Genomic DNA, 18,529 nt, shown 5'->3' on the forward strand with positions numbered 1-18,529 from the left:
GTGTTTCATAGAATTTCAAATAGTTTCCATCCTGGTTGGATGACCAGTCCTCTAGGTCATTTATTTTGGTAAGCCTTTGCTGTTTAGTCTAGCTTTTTGGTTCATAGGGTCTTTATGCTATTTGTTGATTCTCCTAGATTGTTGATACAAGCCTTTCTTCAGTCCCTGCTTTCAGTCTTTCCTGCTTTTTCAGTATTCTGGTGATGGTCTGTTTTCCACCAAGTTTTCAGTAAGACTATTGTGTAAATAATGTTCTTTTAACAACAGGAATTTTAGTTCTTCCATCTAGTTCTTAGGCTTTTAGTGTTTATATAGAATAGTGTATACTTTCACATGGGTGTTTTATTTCTCTGCCATTTTTTAAAAGAGAGAGTGAGTCTGTGCTTTCTTTTGTTTGCCATTTCCTTCTTGCCCGCGTTTAATCAACTCCTGTCCTTTCCTTTAGTTGAGAATTACAAGTCTCTATGACATTGCTGCTTCTCTTAAACCATGTACTATGTTTCTATTACCTTGCCAGTTTGAATGGTTTCCTATGACCTTTGAAGTGGCAGCAAACGAATTCTTTTCTGGTTTAGATTAAGCTCAGTTACCTTCTAGAGGCTCCCTCTCCCAGAATTTCTGTGTTTCTTTGAATTACCTTTTTAACACATTTTCTTAGCTGCTTATTGAGCTTATGCTTGTCAACCTGTCTCGTTTTGCAAGCATTTCTGCATAGTTCTCTGCTTCTTCACTAGCAACCAATATTTTGCCTCCAGAACTTTTATCCTTCTTTATGTTACTGTTATTTGCACAGCAGCCATGGCCTTTGACTCTTCCTCAGCACCTCCGAAAAGCCTTTCCAAACCCTCTGTGGGGTCTGATGTTTTTGCATTAAGCTGAGAAGTCTGTGATCACTGGTATGTCAGCCTTTGTGTTCCTGATAATCATTGCTACAACACTGAGGCAGGCGAGGATTGTTCATAGCTATCAGGCAAACTTCGAAAAACCTGGATGCAATTGTTTTCTATTGAGTAAGATGAACAACATCTATATGTAGTTGGACTCACTAAAAAGAATCCACTGGCAAAAAGTGCTGGGCACTGTGGTGGTCAGAAGGGCGTTCATAATACCTATGTGGTTGATCAGTGTATTATCACTATTAGTCCTATGTTAGTCTAGTTAGCACTAGGACAAACCCTATAAAGTCAAAGAACAGTTCCTGTTGATTTCGGCAGAATTATTGCACTGTTGCAAAATGCCACACTTCTCGTATGGGGGCCATTTTACAGCACACATTGTTCATGACTTTCAAGTTTGAGGAGAGGCTCCAGGTGACTAGAATGTCATCTGAAGGATTTGAATGAAGTCTTACGACTTTAATAGTGTCACAATATACTAAAAAATACAAAATTATCTAGAATCTGGCCATGAATGCAGATCTGGTTATATATGACATCATGCGGAAGCTTGGAAGTTGTAATGCTGGTCAGAATTACCTGATACATGTGATGTACAAATTGCTGGAGTGACGTGGACTAGCGAGGAGTCAGGTATCACTGTGTGCTAACAGCAAGCGTAGACTGCTCATCAGACTCATTAATAGAGAGAACTGAATTTCTCAAGACAACAGACATCATGAAACTACTGGATTTGAGCCTGATGCTGTTCTCATTGATCTACCAAGCCAAACAGGGAATGCTGAATCAGAGGGAAAAAATCTCAGGCATGCAATTACATAGGGCCTTAGTGAAAACCAAAAGCTTCGTTGACACAAACTTCAGGACAGTTTGGTTAAAAGGTACAGTTCAATTAATTTTCTGCTGTTGTCCTTGAACATGTTGCACAAAGCTCAATAGAAGTGTTTAAAAAATACCAGGCACGTGAGAAGGCTTCTAACTGGGTATCTAAGCAAGTAAAACAAGCAAAGGTTTGTGTTATGAAAGATAAATGGGAGGCATGAAAGGCAGAGGAGTTTTTCTAAGTTGTGAATCCAGAAAATTCCATGTGGGCTTGGAAACAGCATTTGGCCTTAAAGACACTGCACCATTTATGAACTGAAGATGGACTAATAATGATGAAATTGATGGAAAAGAAATCTGAGATGGTGGGCCAAAACTTTTCAGTTGTCCTAAATGATGAAGTCATAGATGAAGCTGTACAGCTACTCGGCCAGGAGCACGGCACGGCACCTCCTAATAAAATGGAGATTTTTCCAGCTGTCTAGCAGATGGCATGCGGAGCAGTCAGCTGTAAGTAAGTTGACTAAAATATAAAACCATGGGATGAGAGCCACAAGTAGCCAGAAGACTTTTGCAGCTTTTTGGCTTTGTAGAGAGGTGTTTGAAAATTGAAATGCATTCCACTTTTATGAAGGGAAGGGGTGATGGTATGTCTTCTGAAAATCGTTTTGGTTCTCTCAAGTCTTGGAAAAGGCTTTACAGGAAGACTGGGTTGTTGTTTTTTTTGCTATAGATTCTTTCAGTCAGTCAGTATGGTTAAAGGAAGATGTCCTGTTTTGATAGCAAGGTCAGTAAGTTAGTAATCCTTGAGCCCTCTAACTTTTTTTTTAACGTGATTCTGTGAACATTTTTGAAGATAGATGTATGAAATGATACATAGTTTTAATGTCTGAAAAGCATTACTCACTTTTTTTTAGTATTTACATTTTGAAAGTGTTTCACTGATCTCAGCAAAAAGTGATTTTAGCAGGAATTTAATATAGTAAATGGTTCGAGTTAATTCAAAGCGTGTGGTATTTCAGGTCCCAGCAGGAACCCTCTGTATATAGACTGCTGTCAAATTCCAGTAGATGGAAAGAATAAAGGAAAAGTACCAAAAGAATGAGGGACCATGATAAAAGATTTTATGCCAGAACTGGTATTTTAAACGTTTGTTTGCTCATTTTTATAGAGTACTTTGTCAAGCTGTATGGTTTTATATAAAACAGTGAAGTGCTCTACAGCAGCTTTGCTGTTTAAAATTAAACTGAGGGCATGGCATTATCTGGAAAAGGAAAGAACAAGATGTAGAATGAGAGAAGGCTGTGAGCTTTGGGGAGATGAGTGAAAGTGATTCTACAGATTTTAGTGGTGATAAGATTATCACACACTTCTGAAGAATTTAGTGGGGTTGGAAAAGTTTCTAACAGTAGACTTCTAAATTTCTCCAGTAATTAAAAGACAGCAAGATAGCAAACACTTAGGAAGACAGAGCTGCCAGGCAAGATCCATGTATTGCAGGCTTAGCCATTATGTTTGAAAGTGTCATGCTGATATTTTAATCCCATTAGCTCTGGTGTATTTTAATTTCTGAGACTAGCAACAAAAAAAGAAGGAAAGCGTTTTGGGCTTTTTTTCCCCCCACCTCTTTGTGAAATGGTTAGGGAAACAGGACAGTTAGCCTTCAGGATTTATCTTGGCATCCCACACTAGCTTTTAACCTGCTAAACACACTGATGATTGCAAATGTTGATCAGGAAGCTACAAGTTTTAAATGTCCTGCTCTCGAAGTCACGATTTCATAAACATTTAGTTCCTCTGAAGTAAAAGGAAAATATTGTTAAAAGCAGTTTCCAGAATAAACCCCTGCCTCACATGGTCTGCCTTTGTTGACCTGATGTTAATGTGTATTTTACAGGCAGGATTGTGAAAAATCCCCCTGTACACATTAAGGCTTTCTGGAAAGGATTCAAATTGTAATAACAATTGTTTTCTCATATATTTTTAGTTGCCTAATGTGTATACTCTTCTGTCTTTACATCTCAATTTTAACTCAGAACTCACACAGCGTGCAGTGTTGCAAGCAGTTTATGACATCGGAAGCAGGTTGTTTTGTAGTCAGTTCAGAGCGCTGATGCCCCGCTGCCGTCAGTGAGGTTGCATTCAGTTACCTGTGACGAGGAGCTGATATATTGTGGTCTGGTTTTTTTTTTCCTGCATACGTTTATATCAAAACAAAATGCAAAATTGTGCAATAGCCAACCAGAGAAGGGGAGAAGGCAGAAATAAAATTTTAGATTTAGTGATCAAATCGGCTCAGCTAAGTGTTGAGATTAGTGTAGGCTTAAGAAAAGGAAAGTGACTGCTGAGCTGTTAACTTGGAACAAACATTTTGATGGATTGATCTAATGATAGAATACATATAGCATTGTATTGTAGCTGTGTGGCCGTATATATGCTCTAAACTGAAATCTAAGTATTGTTGATTTGTTATGAAGGAAGATTGTCCTAGAAAGCACAACCGTTTTATTTTTTTACTGAAATGGAGAAGCGTGCTGCTGAAGTGCATGTGGATATTCTCATTGGTATATTTGTAGCATGATCATTATCACTGAAATACCGATTTGCTGTCATTTAAATCTGTGGTTTTCCTGAGTCTCAGCTTCCTCCAGAATCTTGTGGGTTCCTTCGCGGCTGCGACCTTGACTGCGTGACAGATGGTGCAAGGAATGGGATGTTGTCCTGTCCCTGGTGAAGGGACTAATTCCGCTGACCTTATAACAAGAGTTTTGCAATTCCACCTGAAGTGCAGAAGTCAAAGGTTGAAGTTAAATGCTTTTGTAATTATCTGGGCTGACACTGATTGTGACATTACTAAATAAATTCACTGAAACAAATTTCAGAGATGGGAATTGTCAAAATCACAGAATTCAGAGACGTAAATCAGTAGTTCTTACTACTGCTCATTAGGTTTTATGTTTTGTCTCTTACCTCTGTGCCTAACTTTAAGCCCATAAATTTGTTTTTAGTGTGACGAACCAAGTGCTTGAAAACCTTAATGTGTGTATTTAATATTTGGAAGATTAGTGTTTGCATTTCAAAGTTAGCACCATCACAGTTTCTCGACTCTTCTTTTGCTTGTATCCTGGTCATCAGTGCTGCAATAATAATTGCTTGTTATTGCAATCTTAAAGGGAAGAAAGAATAGGAAGAGCTGAAAGATGAGCTGCCTTTTGTCGGGCATGATGGGGTACGTGAAAGACAATCTGCAGTCTGCATAATAAGATGTGGACTTTCATCATGGTGATTCCCCTTGGTTTGAACCTGCCGGTGTCGGCACAGAGTAAAGCCTCAGCTAACGCGCTCTGCAGAGAGGCGATCTGTGCCTCTCCTCTTTTGCTGAAATACGGAGGTTACTGGTTGAGGTTCGGTTGCGGTTTGTGCGTGCGAGTGGCGGCCGGTGCTGGGGGTAGGTGCAGGCGCGATGGTGCTGGGATTGCAGCGGGGCGGGTGGGCAGGGCCGCCAGGTGCAGCACGAGTGCAGCCAGGCCTGCAGGGACAACGGGGAAGTCTGAAGAGAGGAGGGGGAAAGAACCTCACAGCAAGTATCTCTACAGATGTCCGTTGCAAAACTTACCAGATCTGGGAGGGGGGGGAAAACCCAAAATGCTGACAGCATTAGTAAATTTTTGTAAATTTACCAATTTACTGGTAAATTTCTAGTTTTGCTCTAACTGTAGCAAGTCTTATACGCATAAGAAAGGAAAAAAAGTCACATCAAAAAGCTTTTAAGTAAAACGTTAAGCGTTTAAGTTGAAAACCCACCAGTAAACAACCCCTGTCAGGACACTAAGGAAGCAAATACAAAACTCAGGGAAAAAGAAATGTTATTTCTTTGTGCTTAGATGTCATTCAAGTCATCAAATAGGCACTTTCAGATTGTTCCCAAGATTTTGCCAGCATGAATAAATGGATAAGAGGCTTTTCTGCATGAAGTGTGTGGTTAGTGGAGGATTTTATACTGTTGCAACAGTGGCATTTGGGGCCTGCTTTTGCAATCCCTCTTGCTACAAATGAGGCTGTTAAAATTCCTAACAGCTGCCGGAATGAGTAAGGATCCTATGACCAGACTTTGATATAGTGCTGTTATACTTCAACCAGAGATACTTTTGAACACATACAGGAATATAAGATAAAATATTTATTTTTTTAATGCATCCATCACTAGATGATTTAAAGATATTAGTGTAATAACTTCTATGTAAGGTCTGTAAATAAATTTAAATGTTGTTTATTCTGAAATTCACTTCAAGTTAGATTCTAGTCCTTGCTCTGGGTGTTGTTTGTGCATTCTGAAGTAAGCAGTTGCTAGGAGAAAATGTATATATGTAACCTAGAGCCCATCCTTCCAGACAAATAAACAGAAGCAAAATGTATAGTACTTGGCAAATACCACTGTCACAAAGGCCTTCATGGAGTTATGGCACATAGTTGATTTGGGAGGCGTTCTGACAGCCACAGTCTTCACTGGGGATGCTTAATTTTCACCTGCAAACCACATTAATTGGAGAAATCTTTTGAATTCTGGAGCAGAAAGGCTATGCTGCTTCTGCAGATTGGGTTTGCCTTTTAATTTGCTCAGCGCTATGGGCCTGATGCATTAGTGTAGCGTAATTTACAGTTTTCTCAATCTGCTTCAATTCCTCAATTTAGTAAAAAAAGTACCATGCAGTAGTGTGGTTAATAGTTGCTTATGAAGTTAATACTCCAAATAACAGCTTCTTATAGTGGAAGAAATCCTATTTTGATTCATCTCGCTTTTGATATTCAGCCATGTCTTTCTGAGATCTCCATTTGCAGTCAGTTTAAAGTATATTATTGATGTCTGACATTTAAGTACATTAGTTTTTAACTTCCTTTTCATTTTCCTTTGTTTCCAGGAAATTGAAGACCATGTGGCATTTTTAATAACTGTTCCAACGGCCCTAGCAATTTTTTTCGCTATATTTATCCTTGTCTGCGTAGAACCTGTATTTAAGAAGCTGCTTCGTGTATTTTCTCTGGTGGTCTGGGTATGTCTTGTTGCCATGGGATATCTCTTTATGTGTTTTGGAGGAATCATCTGTCCCTGGGATCAGGTAAGATGGTCATTATTATTAATTTGACTTCATTGGGTACATTTCCAAGAACCATTCTGTGCAAAAGTATTCACAGTAATTTTTGTGGGACATCTCATAAAATGTTTTTGTGACTAAGCGTTTGCATGCTGAGACTCCCTGCATCTGTTTTATAAATACCAGAGATGTGTGTACTTAGAATATGGAAATATTTGAAGGATTTTGCTTTTATATTTTTAAGCTACTTTGCATAATGAACATTTGATTCCAGTCACCGACTTATTTGTACAGTGAATATTTGATTCTAGTGACCAATTAGCATGGCATAAATGCGAGTTTTGTTCAAGACTGCTGATTCTGTCTTCTTCAGCTTAAAATGTTCAGGCTTTCAGTGTAGGCTTGCCGTGGTCATCAAGATGTTCTCTAGCAACGTGTGAGAAAAGAGGACTGGGAGTTTCCTTGCATTTCTAGGGAAGTAAATGAGTAGAAAACCGGTGAAGTACCCTTCACATTTTTAAAATTTTGTAATGAAGACAAAGCAAAAATATAATTGCATTTTAATAGCAGCATTTTTGAAATATCCATAAATAACGTGCAATATCCAATGCTGTGCCTGAACGCGTCTTCTGCCATATCCTTTTCCTTTTCCCAAGTCTCTCTGCATGGGAATACTCCTGATATAATAATTGTAAAACCCTTCAAAGGATGCAAAAAAAAGTCTTTAAAATATATCAATATCTCTTCTGAAAATTCCATGCTGATTCCATGAGCTTGTTATAACCTTTAAATGGTAGTGCTGTATCTGGGGTGCCTTCTGGGTCTTTAAGATAAACTTGAAACAAATTCTCTGACTTGTTATTCGGATCTTGCAAAGACTTATGCAAATACTGAATTTTAAGTATGCAAGCAGTTCCTTTAAAATCTTTAATTCAAATTATTTAAATTACTGGTGTATGTTTGTAATGTTTGATTTGGAGCCCTTACCTTTGTGGGTGACTTTTATATTCTCATTTTCTTGGAAGGTTCGAGGATTAATTAGCTATGAAACTGCCTTCCTGTGCTTTTTTTTTTTGTTGTTGTTGTTTTATAATTATTTGAATGTACCAAACCACGCCACACTGGCATGTAATAAAAAGCAAATCAGAACATGTGATATTTTTCTCTAGATAAGGTTTCACCATGGGAGTCCCTGCATCTTTGTGATATCAAGTCTAGATAATTCACATGGTTTTACATTTTTTATTTATTAATTTTCATTGCCAGTTGTGGGATGTCATGCTAGAAAATTTCAGGCTTTCAAGCTTAGAGGCAAATATTTAATTAGCCATATTATTTGTTCACCATAGATTCTACTGAGTTTAATTTTGTTATTTGGAAGATAGAATAATGATTTTCAAAACCATGTGGCATAAAAGAGATCTAAGAGGGATGTTGATGTCTCGGTCCTGGCATTGTGTTTAGCCTGTGAAGATGGTTTGTCCTGCCTTGCTTCCTTCTTAGGAAAAATGTGGGCATTCCTGCAGCGTCCAAGGGATGTGGCCGGCCGTCTGAGGCAGGAAGGGCTGCAGAGCTGCAGCGAAAAGGCACTGTCTTCCTGCAGGTGTCCAGGGCACGAGTCCACTGATGTTTCGCTCTGCTCCTTGCTTTGCGTGCAAGTGTTGCTTGGAGAAGAGGATATCTGGGAGGGAGCTGCGCTGATTGCTCTGCCAGCAGCAGCGTCTGCCTTGCCTAGTGCTGCGCAGGCTCCAGCCCAGAGCGGGCAGGGCTTTTCCAGAACGCCTGGACCCAGATACAGATAATGTGGCTTAACCCCACCGTGCAGGCGTCTTTGGCATCTGGCGGGAGAGGGGCTGTGGCACGGTGGCCCCTGGCCGCTGCTAGGAGTCGGGGTCGTGCGGCTCCCTGCAGTGGGGCCCTTTGATCCCCAAACCGCTTTTTTCCCCCCTTTGGCTAGCAGTGCTTTTTTGTTGATCACTTTTGTAAGCATACTTTTGCCTAGTGTCGGTTAAGAGTAAACTACAGAAATATGGGAATCTTTCTGGGAATCTGACACCTTGCACAATAGACTGATCACAGGTTTGATGCTTTTGAACATTTGTAAAAAAGCAGTGAGCAGTAAAATACTGCCGTGTATTCCTGTGATGCTGGTGTTTTGATTGCTCTGCATCAGGAATACGTAGGTCAATAATCGGTGTTCTCTCCTATAATTACATGTGAAAAAAAATCTGGAAAATCCTTCCTCAGTGATCACTGACAGTTTCTTTGTTCATGTTTTACATTTTGTGAATTAAAAAAAAAAAATTGCTGGGCTTATTAGGGTGTTTTTGTTGTTCCTTTATCCTTTTTATGCAAGAAAAGAAATATGATGTAAAATTTAAATTAGTTCAATTTCAAATATATTTGTCAACATAGCTAATTAGAAAGTTATTAAAATAAAAATTAAAAAAGAGCCAGTTCATGCACACTTACTTACTAAACAAGTGCTTTATTTTAATTTTCTTCAAATTACAGCCTAACTTTTTTTTCCGGTCCAGCAGAGTTTAAAAATACTATCATATCTTTCGTGTCTTCTGAATCCTAAGCTTGTTAAAAATATGGCATTTCTTAATTGTACCATTAACTACTGAAAGATAGATTTTTTGCATACCGTGGTTTATAGAAAGAATGTGTTATTCTCTCATTTGTGCACAAGCCTTCCCCCTTTAAAAGACAACCCTGCATCCTTTAAATTTTGGCTTAATGTTGCCGTTGGCTGTTCGCAACTGTTAAATGCAGTTTTTCCCTGTTGTCTGAAGGAACCTTAGATGTGAACTTTTTCAGCTTTTGTTTACAATAAAAATACCACTTCAGAGAGACTATTTTGATTATGAGCTCAATATCTATTTAATGTGGAGCAGTTCCTCCTGAGCCTGAAGGCACATAGCTCAAATAACTTTCACAAACAGTAGAGGGCTGGAAATAAAGTGGCTGGTCAGGGCTGTTGTTTCTTTTTGTTAGAAACCTGTGGGCTGATGTGAAATAAGTGCAAATCATAATTGGTTTCAGCTATCTTTTTGCTGTCCCTTGCAGACTGCTCTTATCTGTCTGCATTTCCTTCTCCCTTGTTTGGTGGCAGATACAGCTTTGGAGAGAAAGCTGTTATCGGGTAGGTGTCTGGCCAGGGTTTGAGGGGGGAAGGCAGCACAGCTGTAGATGGTCTGCAAGCCCCATGCCTGCTCTGTAATTGCCTGCTGAGCCTGATCCAAAGGCTGTGATTGTCACTAGGCTGTGTGGGCATAGTCACAAACCCGCCTATGAGAGGAGCCAGGATATTTGCTCTATCAACTGAACCAACTAACTTACCTCTTTAGTTAGTCCAAGCTCCCTTACTCTACATGGACAATGAAGAGGAGCAAGTGTGTTGAGAGGGAGATGGAAAGTGCCTTAGTGAGGCAGTGGGTGGCTTTAAATGAAAAAAAAATTAGAACAGCGATGACAACTGTCTTTGGTACCTGACAAACTTTATTTTGAAGAAGTGTGGCAACCCTCTTTTGTTGGTGTCAGCCCAAGTTTCTGTCAGTGCCAAACTTGGCAGTGGACCCCTGGTTTTCCCTGGTGGCCCAGGGAACTTGGATGCTTTGATAGGACCTACATGCACTACACTGTCTTACAGCCCAGGGGGGAGGCTGGGCTGTATGGTAGGAGTTGCAGGACACCTGGCCAGGGTTGGCGGGAAAGAAGTAGAGCAAAGGAAGTAATGCAGAGGCTCAGAGAGAGCAATTGCCTGCTGGCAGTTCTTTCAAAATCCACAATGTGAGGGTAATGCGTGGAGATGGTCTCAGTGAGGAAAGATCCAAGGACGGTGTACAGAAAGGTCCGTGCGGAAATCAGTAATGCAAGGCAGGCAAGCTGAGGAAGTAGTGCTGGTGGAAGAAGGTGATGGATTGATTTTGCCATGTTAGGGCTTTTCCCTACTGCAGAAAGGAGCACCTTTCCTTACAAAATGTAAATCTAGTACTTATCATCTGTAGAGTTACATGCCAGGGAATGAATTTAAATTGGTTTCCTCTTGTTTCACTGACAGTGTAGTTATTGTACAACAGTCGCCTTCCCATGTCATCCTCTGACATGCCTAATATTCCTCAGCCTTTTATACAGGGTGTATGTAAATATGTCATAGCACATTGATAGCAATGGGTAAAAAGAGCTCTTAAAGCATACAGTGGATGATATAAAAAAAAAAGAGAGTAATTATACAACATTATACTAGTCTAATGAGTTCTATCATTGCTGGATTTTGGTATTCAATTCTACTTAATTATAAATATGTTTGCACAGCCCAGGCACCAGATGTGTTCCTCCTTGTCTATATTCAGTTACAGCACAAAAATTACTTCAAGCAGGATTTGACGCTTCTGGTTTCTGAAAAAAATTAGCCACAGGGTGATGTGTTTCGAATATATGTTTGGCTGTTTTAGCCTAAATGCTACTTTTTGAGCTGACTCTAAAGCACTTTTTAAATTTTGTTTTAATGTTTTGGTATGGAGTGGTTCAGTTCGGGCCTTGGAGCAGCCCCGGTTTACAAAGTGCAGGCAAAATTTTCTGTATTAGTATTTATAATTCTCTGGGGGTTTTTTTTGTACTCTCTTGGCGCCTGAGGACATGAGTCTGTTGTGTGCTAGGGGCGAGGGCCTGCACAGAGTTTCTGTGGTTGCGGTAATTAGCTCCAGTATTAGCCAGCGGCATGAGCCAATGGGTCCATAGAAAGGGAAGAATTTTCTTTGTACAGAGTTACGTCAGGTCCCATTTCCGCACCTTGCTTGGGACCTGCCTCATCTAAAGTCACCCCTGCCACAAATTATTAATAACTTGTTGTGTGGTTAAGCAGTGCAAAGAAAAGGAGTTAGACACTTGAGAATGAGAGCAGGGTGGCTGTCAGTGAAGTCCCTGCCGCGCAGGAGAGTGAGGATGAGTTGCTGTCAGCGGTACCGCCGGCTCAGGATCTGGAGTGTGGGGGAGACTTGACATTTTTCCAAGTTCACGATTAATCATACTATCAGGAATGAGTATCCTGAGAAAGGAACTAAATCTTGTAGGAGCATGGTTCAGTAACTTGTAGGTGAATAGTCACCTGAAAACGATATAAGGAAAACTGGGAGGCTTGTACGAAAGGGGAAAATGCTGCCCAGCAGATGATACTGTGCTTTGGGACTAGGTGTGATAGAAAGGGAAGAAAACCACAATCCACAAGTATAAGCTGTATTTGCAATTAGATTTGAGGAAGGAGAACAGATGATTTTTATCTTAATATTCTTTTTTTTTTATAGACATATGAAGTCACAAGCTTAATAGCAAGACATTTAAATGTGTTTATCAAGTCTGGTATGGCTATATCTGTATAGAAGATGGGAAAAAGCCAAGCTATTAGAGACCTGCCAGTTAGTCATTAAAATCAGTAATACATAGATTAAGATGGTAAAATAGTGTGGGGAACCTTGGAACACCCTGATAGCACTAATGTGCCATTGTTAACCTTTAGTATGTCATGGCAGTGCATTGTGGTAGCTGTTCGTGGAAAGAGAACTGATTTCTTTTTTTAAATAGGGAAAGCAGTTTTGTAAAAATAAATAAATAAATCTGGTTTAGTGCCAAATTGAAGACTAGAAGTACTGCTAGAGGAGATGAGGAGTATTAAAGTAACTGTACATATAGGTGAGGGGAAATGGCAGCTGGTGTGACTTCAGAGAGCATCAGGCAGGAGGAAGATTGCTGACTGAATTTCTCAGGGAGCTCACTGGGGAATGTTTGCCTTTATTAGTGCTTTTTACTAGTGGTGGGGTGACAGAATGTCACTGCAATAATGAAATTTGTTGATGACCCAGGTAAAAGATTCCTAATACAGCAAAAGATCAGAATGTTATGGGGAAGAAAAGCATGACCTTGAGGACTGCAGTAATAGCAACTAGATGGAATTTAATCACAGGAAAGGTAAGCTGCCTGCAATTGGGAACTAAAAGCAGAAATTTCAGCTATAGACTGAGAGCTCATCAGTAGAAAATGAGCAGGGACAAGCAGAATGAAGAGGAGAAGCATTAGTTCATCCCTGGGTCATTAGGATATGTGTCCAGAAAAGACTCAGTTATGATGGCAAAGTATGCAGCTAAGGGTGAAACCACCCCAGATCACTATGTACATTTCTATTTCTGGTCACATTCAAAAAGATAAACTGAAACTGGATCAAATGCAGAGAGCACCAAGTGAGATTGCCGGGAGAAAGGAGAGTTTTGTGAGAGGAGATAGATGGGAAGAACTTGATTTGGGTATAGATCAGCAGAAGAGAAGAACGCTGAGAGTGGTGTGACTGCCATCTACAGATAATCCGTGGTTGCAAACATCATATTTGAGGAGAAGCTACAGAAGATAAGGGATTATTGACACATATACACCACAAAAGAAAAAAAAAAAAAGGCCAGCCATTAATGAAATTTAAACTGGAAATTAGAATAAATCCCTTAGCCATTAGGGCACTGGGTTTGTGGAGTGGCTAATATCCTTAGGGTAATAAAGACTGAAATACTGAGTTGGTTTTACAGTGGAATGCTGACCTTATCGTAGAGTCATTCAGTGTCTTCGATAGCAGAGTCATGGACTTCAGTGATCCAGGAGCATCTTTTTAGTTCTTTATTCCTGTGCACTACTTCTGTCTGGGGACTAGTGAAATAGTTTAAATGACAATTTACTTTGACCTGTGCCCAAAGTTCATCTACAAACTGAAGAGATGGATTTTCTGAGTTACAAAAGTTCATGAGTTTTTGTGATTCAAACGTCTTTTATCCTTCCAGCATTCTTCTGGAACAGTAGTCTCAAAAATTATAACATCAGGGCATAATAGTCTTGCTATATTTCTGATCTCTTCAGGCATTCATTGTAAGGCTTATGAGAGAGGTTTAATGTAATATAAAGTAGAAGGGACTGAATGTGTCCTGCACCTTTATCAGAAGAACCTGATGAAACCCTTGTTTCCCTGCTAGTTTATTTTTCTTTGCTCCATTTCCTGTAGTGATTTTTCCATCTCGGAGTATGCAATTAAGTACAAAGGCTGAGCTGATTGTAGTTTTTGTCAAGATTATTGCATAGTTTGTGTGCAGTGTGATATTTGCTGTGCAAGTCATGTGAATGAATTTTGCTAATGGAAGCATTAAGGTAACTCCGTTGAGGTACAATAAAAATGTCTCAGATAAATATGCAAAACTAATGTGGCAAGATTTTTCTCTCTGATGGGGAATAACACTTATCAGTAAGTATATTAATGTTTCTGAGGGTACTGAAACTAAGCGATACTAACTTCCAATATCGTCATATTGTTCAGATGTTGAAGTCAAGAGACCAGATGACAAATGGAAATTAATAATTTAAGCCATTCATAAGGCTTCTTACGTGCTTAATAATTGATTTGACATTAGGAAATAAACATTTTAATAATTTCATAGTACGTATTAGTTAACAATTACTTGTGTGATGGAGCTAGCAGAGAACAGTTAAAGAACCTATCCAGAATTTCTTACTAGCAAGTATAATTGAGGGTAGCCCTGGAAGCCTTTACCTTTCATTAGCGTTGCTTTCCACTCAGAAGTGTGGCCATTTACCTGACTTCTAGGAGGGTAGGTTTTGGCATGACACTGTATGAGTCTCTTGGTTTGAGCTCTTTGACTTTGCTTACCTGCCTCCCATAGAAAAGCTTGTACCTACAGGTGGCCACTGGATATGCTACTCTACGTTTTTAGTTTCATGAATTAGGTAACGAAGGGGTGTAACATCATAGATCCTGACCTTTGGTCATTTTTCACCATTTGTCTCAAATCTGTTTCTGTTTGCATGTTTCTAGTGCTGTAATAATTCAGCTAACCAGCTGTTACACAAAGGAAAAAACAAAATAGATGGTGAAAATGTTTCCTACAAGCTGCATAAGATGACCTCAGTTTACTTGTTTGAGGGTATTCCCTATTTCTGTAGCATTTATGAAATTTTAGGCACAACTGTGATGCTATAAATACATAAATCTTAGTATGTGGATTGTCAGAGAATCACTTCTATTTTAGTCTAGGAAACAGGTAACAGAATTTCCCTTCGTGCTTGTGATATGCTGGCTGTGAAATACCTCCCAGTTTCACTTGCCAGTGTACAAATCTATAATGCTACGCAGGTATTAGGAAACATTGCTTACATTAACTAATATTTGAAAGAAAGCAATATGGTCTGCTGGTTACAAATTTGACAAACAAGGTGCTAAGGATACTTTTCATCCTGAATAAGGATGGGCAGGTTCAGTAATGAAATGGAAATAAAATATGAGAGAAATATATCTCCTACATTAATTAGTCACAAATATTTGTACTATAATGGTTTTCTATTTCTGGATACTAAAATTGGAAGACTTGATCTTAGAACTGAATTTAAACTGATTTTGTGGCTTTAGTACATCTTAACTCTGATAGATGTCACAAAGAGGTTTTGTAGCACAGAAGACATCTTAAGTTTTTTGGTAGCATTTACAACTGATACATCAGTGTGGTTAAACCCTCTAAACTGTTTATAGAGTTTTACAAAAGTAGAGGATAAAGCAGTAGAAATACATTTTATGTAGTAAGGCTCCTTCAGGATGAGTTGTAGAAGATGCATATATTCATATGAAAAATATAATTTGTAAAATCTATATGAATAAATTTTTATAGCTATCGTAAATGCACAAATATAATTATGTCATAGAATTGTGTTATTGTATGATTTCAAATGTGTTTAAGTTCAGGTTCTTAAGAATAATATAAAATAAAAATGTCAGTTATATAAATGATAGATAAATTATAAATTGTAGATTTATTGAGAACTAGAAAATGTGCTTTCAAGATATTATTCATGTTCATGTAGTGATTTTTTTTTCTGTATTTTACAATGTAGCAAAATAATGTGGTTTTTTTGTATACAACGCACTGTGTTGTTTGTTTATTCGGACATACTTATGTTTATGTTGGCTTAATTCAGTGATAGGGTGTCTAGAAAAACCGGAAGGAGAAATATAATGGACCAAGACAATAGTCAGTTCTCAGAAAAACATTTCAGTGTTGCAGAAGGACAGCCGCAGAAGTATTTATCTTTTAGATTTTGCTACCTCTTCAGGTAATGTATGAGACTGATTTACCTGTTGATATGAGAAGGGCTGAGAACAGGAAAGGCAAGAGGACTTTGGCAGGCCTCAAGAGGAGCAGTCTTTCAAAAGGGAACTAGTAGCTACTTGGGAGACCCAGATCAGGGAGAAGGACACAACATCTCCCAGCTTCATTATTGTGGAAAAGCTAAGCCTCCTGGGTCACCATCACAGGAACTTAGATAGCAGTTAGGACTGTGCCTGTCTTTTAAAAGCTTTGTTTCTCCTGCAAAAATAAGAAGTGCTTGAGTGCTAAGAAAAAGCATCGATCAGGCTGTCCTAGTCTGACCAGAGCAGTTGTTACTGCTCATCCTCACACAAGGAGGAGGCACAGTTGCCCCAGTTCATCTGAACTTGCAGGGTGAGAACAGTGAATATTAAATAGTGTAAGCCCAGGCTAGGGGTTTTGTTCAGAGCAACCGAAAAGCCAATGGAATTGCACACAGCCCAGCATCTGTGACAGTGGGAGAAAAGCCTTTGCAGTCTGTCAGGGGAAAAAAACCCACCCTCTGTCCCCCCACATGCATGCATTCACAAGGCTTAATAAAAAACTAAAGCAAGTTTTCATGCAGTGCAACAATGCCAGTTAGGAAAAAGATTTTCTTTCTGTTATTACTACAAAGCTTCATATTGATTGTATAGCTTAAAATAAACTTCCTGTAAAATAACGTCTTTATTAGTAGTGTCAATTTTGTGTGATATCGTAAGTACTTGAATTATTTTGTTCTGGCAGAGTTAGTTTGAACAGTTTAAAATCTGACTACGTATCAGTTATGTTGCATTGCATGTCCCATATTTGCTTCTTGTACGTACCATTTTAGCTAAGTTATATATGTATATAAATTCTGTATCTTCAGGGCATTATCTTTGCTTACATTGGCAAACCTGAATCTCTTCTTAAATGTTCTGATTTCTGGAACATCTGCCCAATTTACAAATATCTTTGTTTTGCAAGAATCATATTCAAGATGGCAGGTGGAGTGATGACTTAGACAGTAACTACAATCTCCCTGTCTTGTGTCTTCATGTGGCATTGCAAAGAAATTTGCATTTTGTAATCTGCACAGGCTCTTTCCACATTAGCACTTTCTAGATTTCTTCCTTGTTGTAATATCCCAGTTTGAGATGGTTTCTGTAATGTCTCAGTTTGCACATTTATAGCAGGAATGTCCTATGACTATCTTCTGCTTGTTTTGGTTATTTCACAGTTCCTTTTAATTCCTTTTTCAGCTCTTCCTTTCATAGATTTCCGCCTAAGTCTGCATCACCTTCTCATATTTACCATGACAGTTATCTCCTCTCCCACTTATTAATGAAGACAGCCTTTCTTCAATTTAATAAAATTTAATACATTGTTATTTTTCATCACTCCCTATTTTTTGTCTTGCAACTAGCTGTAGTCTTTATAATATTTTTTTGCCTATTCAATATGGATGAGTTTACATAAATAACAATTTTTAGGTGACATAAGTGACAGCGGTAGTGTTGCAAGTTCAAAATCTGAGGGCTCAATTAGAGTGCTGTCATATTCCCCTTGACCACACTTGAAGTTCTGTTCCCCTCCCCCCCCCCAAAAAAGAAAAAAATCTGTATGGCAAGAGTTTTTTTTCTTTGTAGGTAGTATAAGCAAGCAACAGATTATAGCTTTATCTTCCAGGTTCTGTAGTTTTGTTTTGTTACTTTGGGATAGAATTGATCCTAAGTAAATAGGATTGTACTACTTATGTGACAGTATTGTATACATTTTTCTTTATTATGCTATTGTTAGTCTTGATCTTGAATTTTTTCCTGAACAATTTACAGTGATGAAGGAAATGGATTAAACAGTCATTCATAAAAAGAAGGTGAATATCTAAATAAAACCTATTAAACGTATGTGTGCCTGAAAACTTTTACTTTCCATAAAGAACTGAAAAAAAATCTGACCGCAATTAAATGAGGCAGATTTGAATAAGTCTTTTTTTTTTTCTCATGTCACGCTCTGATTACCCCTTATGACTGTGTATGCTGTCTAATGACAGTTCCTGTCAGTGTGTACATATTACTTACACACATATATAAACAAGTATAATACAGTGTTTTAAATGACTTTCACATTGATGATATTAGTCTTACTTAAATACACATTGATGCTTTTTGTTTTCTTCTTGCAATAACCTAGATTTACTCAGCATTTAGAAACTTATTTAAGAATATCAAATGTGATTTTGGGTCTTTGTCAGGTCCAATGTGGGTGAACTGCCAGGTGTACTGGATGACCCAGGGTATTGACAAGGGAAGGAAAGTATGTTTTCTGCATAATGTTAATTTGAATGTGAAATTTCATTAAAAGATCAGGTTGGTGCACAAGAAAAGTTGGGAAAGGTCATGTTTCTTTGGTCAGATGCAGACTGGAAAGTGAAATTCAGATTGATAAGAAAGCCCCAAATGCAGAAAAGTTCAATAAATGCATATTTATCATGTCTGAATTGTGTTTATTTCTATAGTACCACATAATTTGCTCTAGATGAACACAAGAGTTTCATACTCATTGG

General features: G+C 38.5%; 1 protein-coding gene across 4 annotated transcripts in view; it reads left to right on the top strand.

Annotated features, from left to right (window-relative positions):
- Nucleotides 1-18,529, top strand: part of ADCY2 (adenylate cyclase 2) — a 218,695-nt gene that overhangs the window by 12,630 nt on the left and 187,536 nt on the right. For all 4 annotated transcript variants that reach the window (XM_064443349.1, XM_064443348.1, XM_064443351.1 and 1 more), the window contains exon 2: nt 6,638-6,835. In XM_064443349.1, the coding sequence (XP_064299419.1) occupies nt 6,638-6,835 (198 nt within the window). The remainder of the gene's footprint in view (nt 1-6,637; nt 6,836-18,529) is intronic.

The sequence above is a fragment of the Phalacrocorax carbo genome, chromosome 2, assembly GCF_963921805.1.
Source record: "Phalacrocorax carbo chromosome 2, bPhaCar2.1, whole genome shotgun sequence".
Taxonomy (NCBI): domain Eukaryota; kingdom Metazoa; phylum Chordata; class Aves; order Suliformes; family Phalacrocoracidae; genus Phalacrocorax; species Phalacrocorax carbo.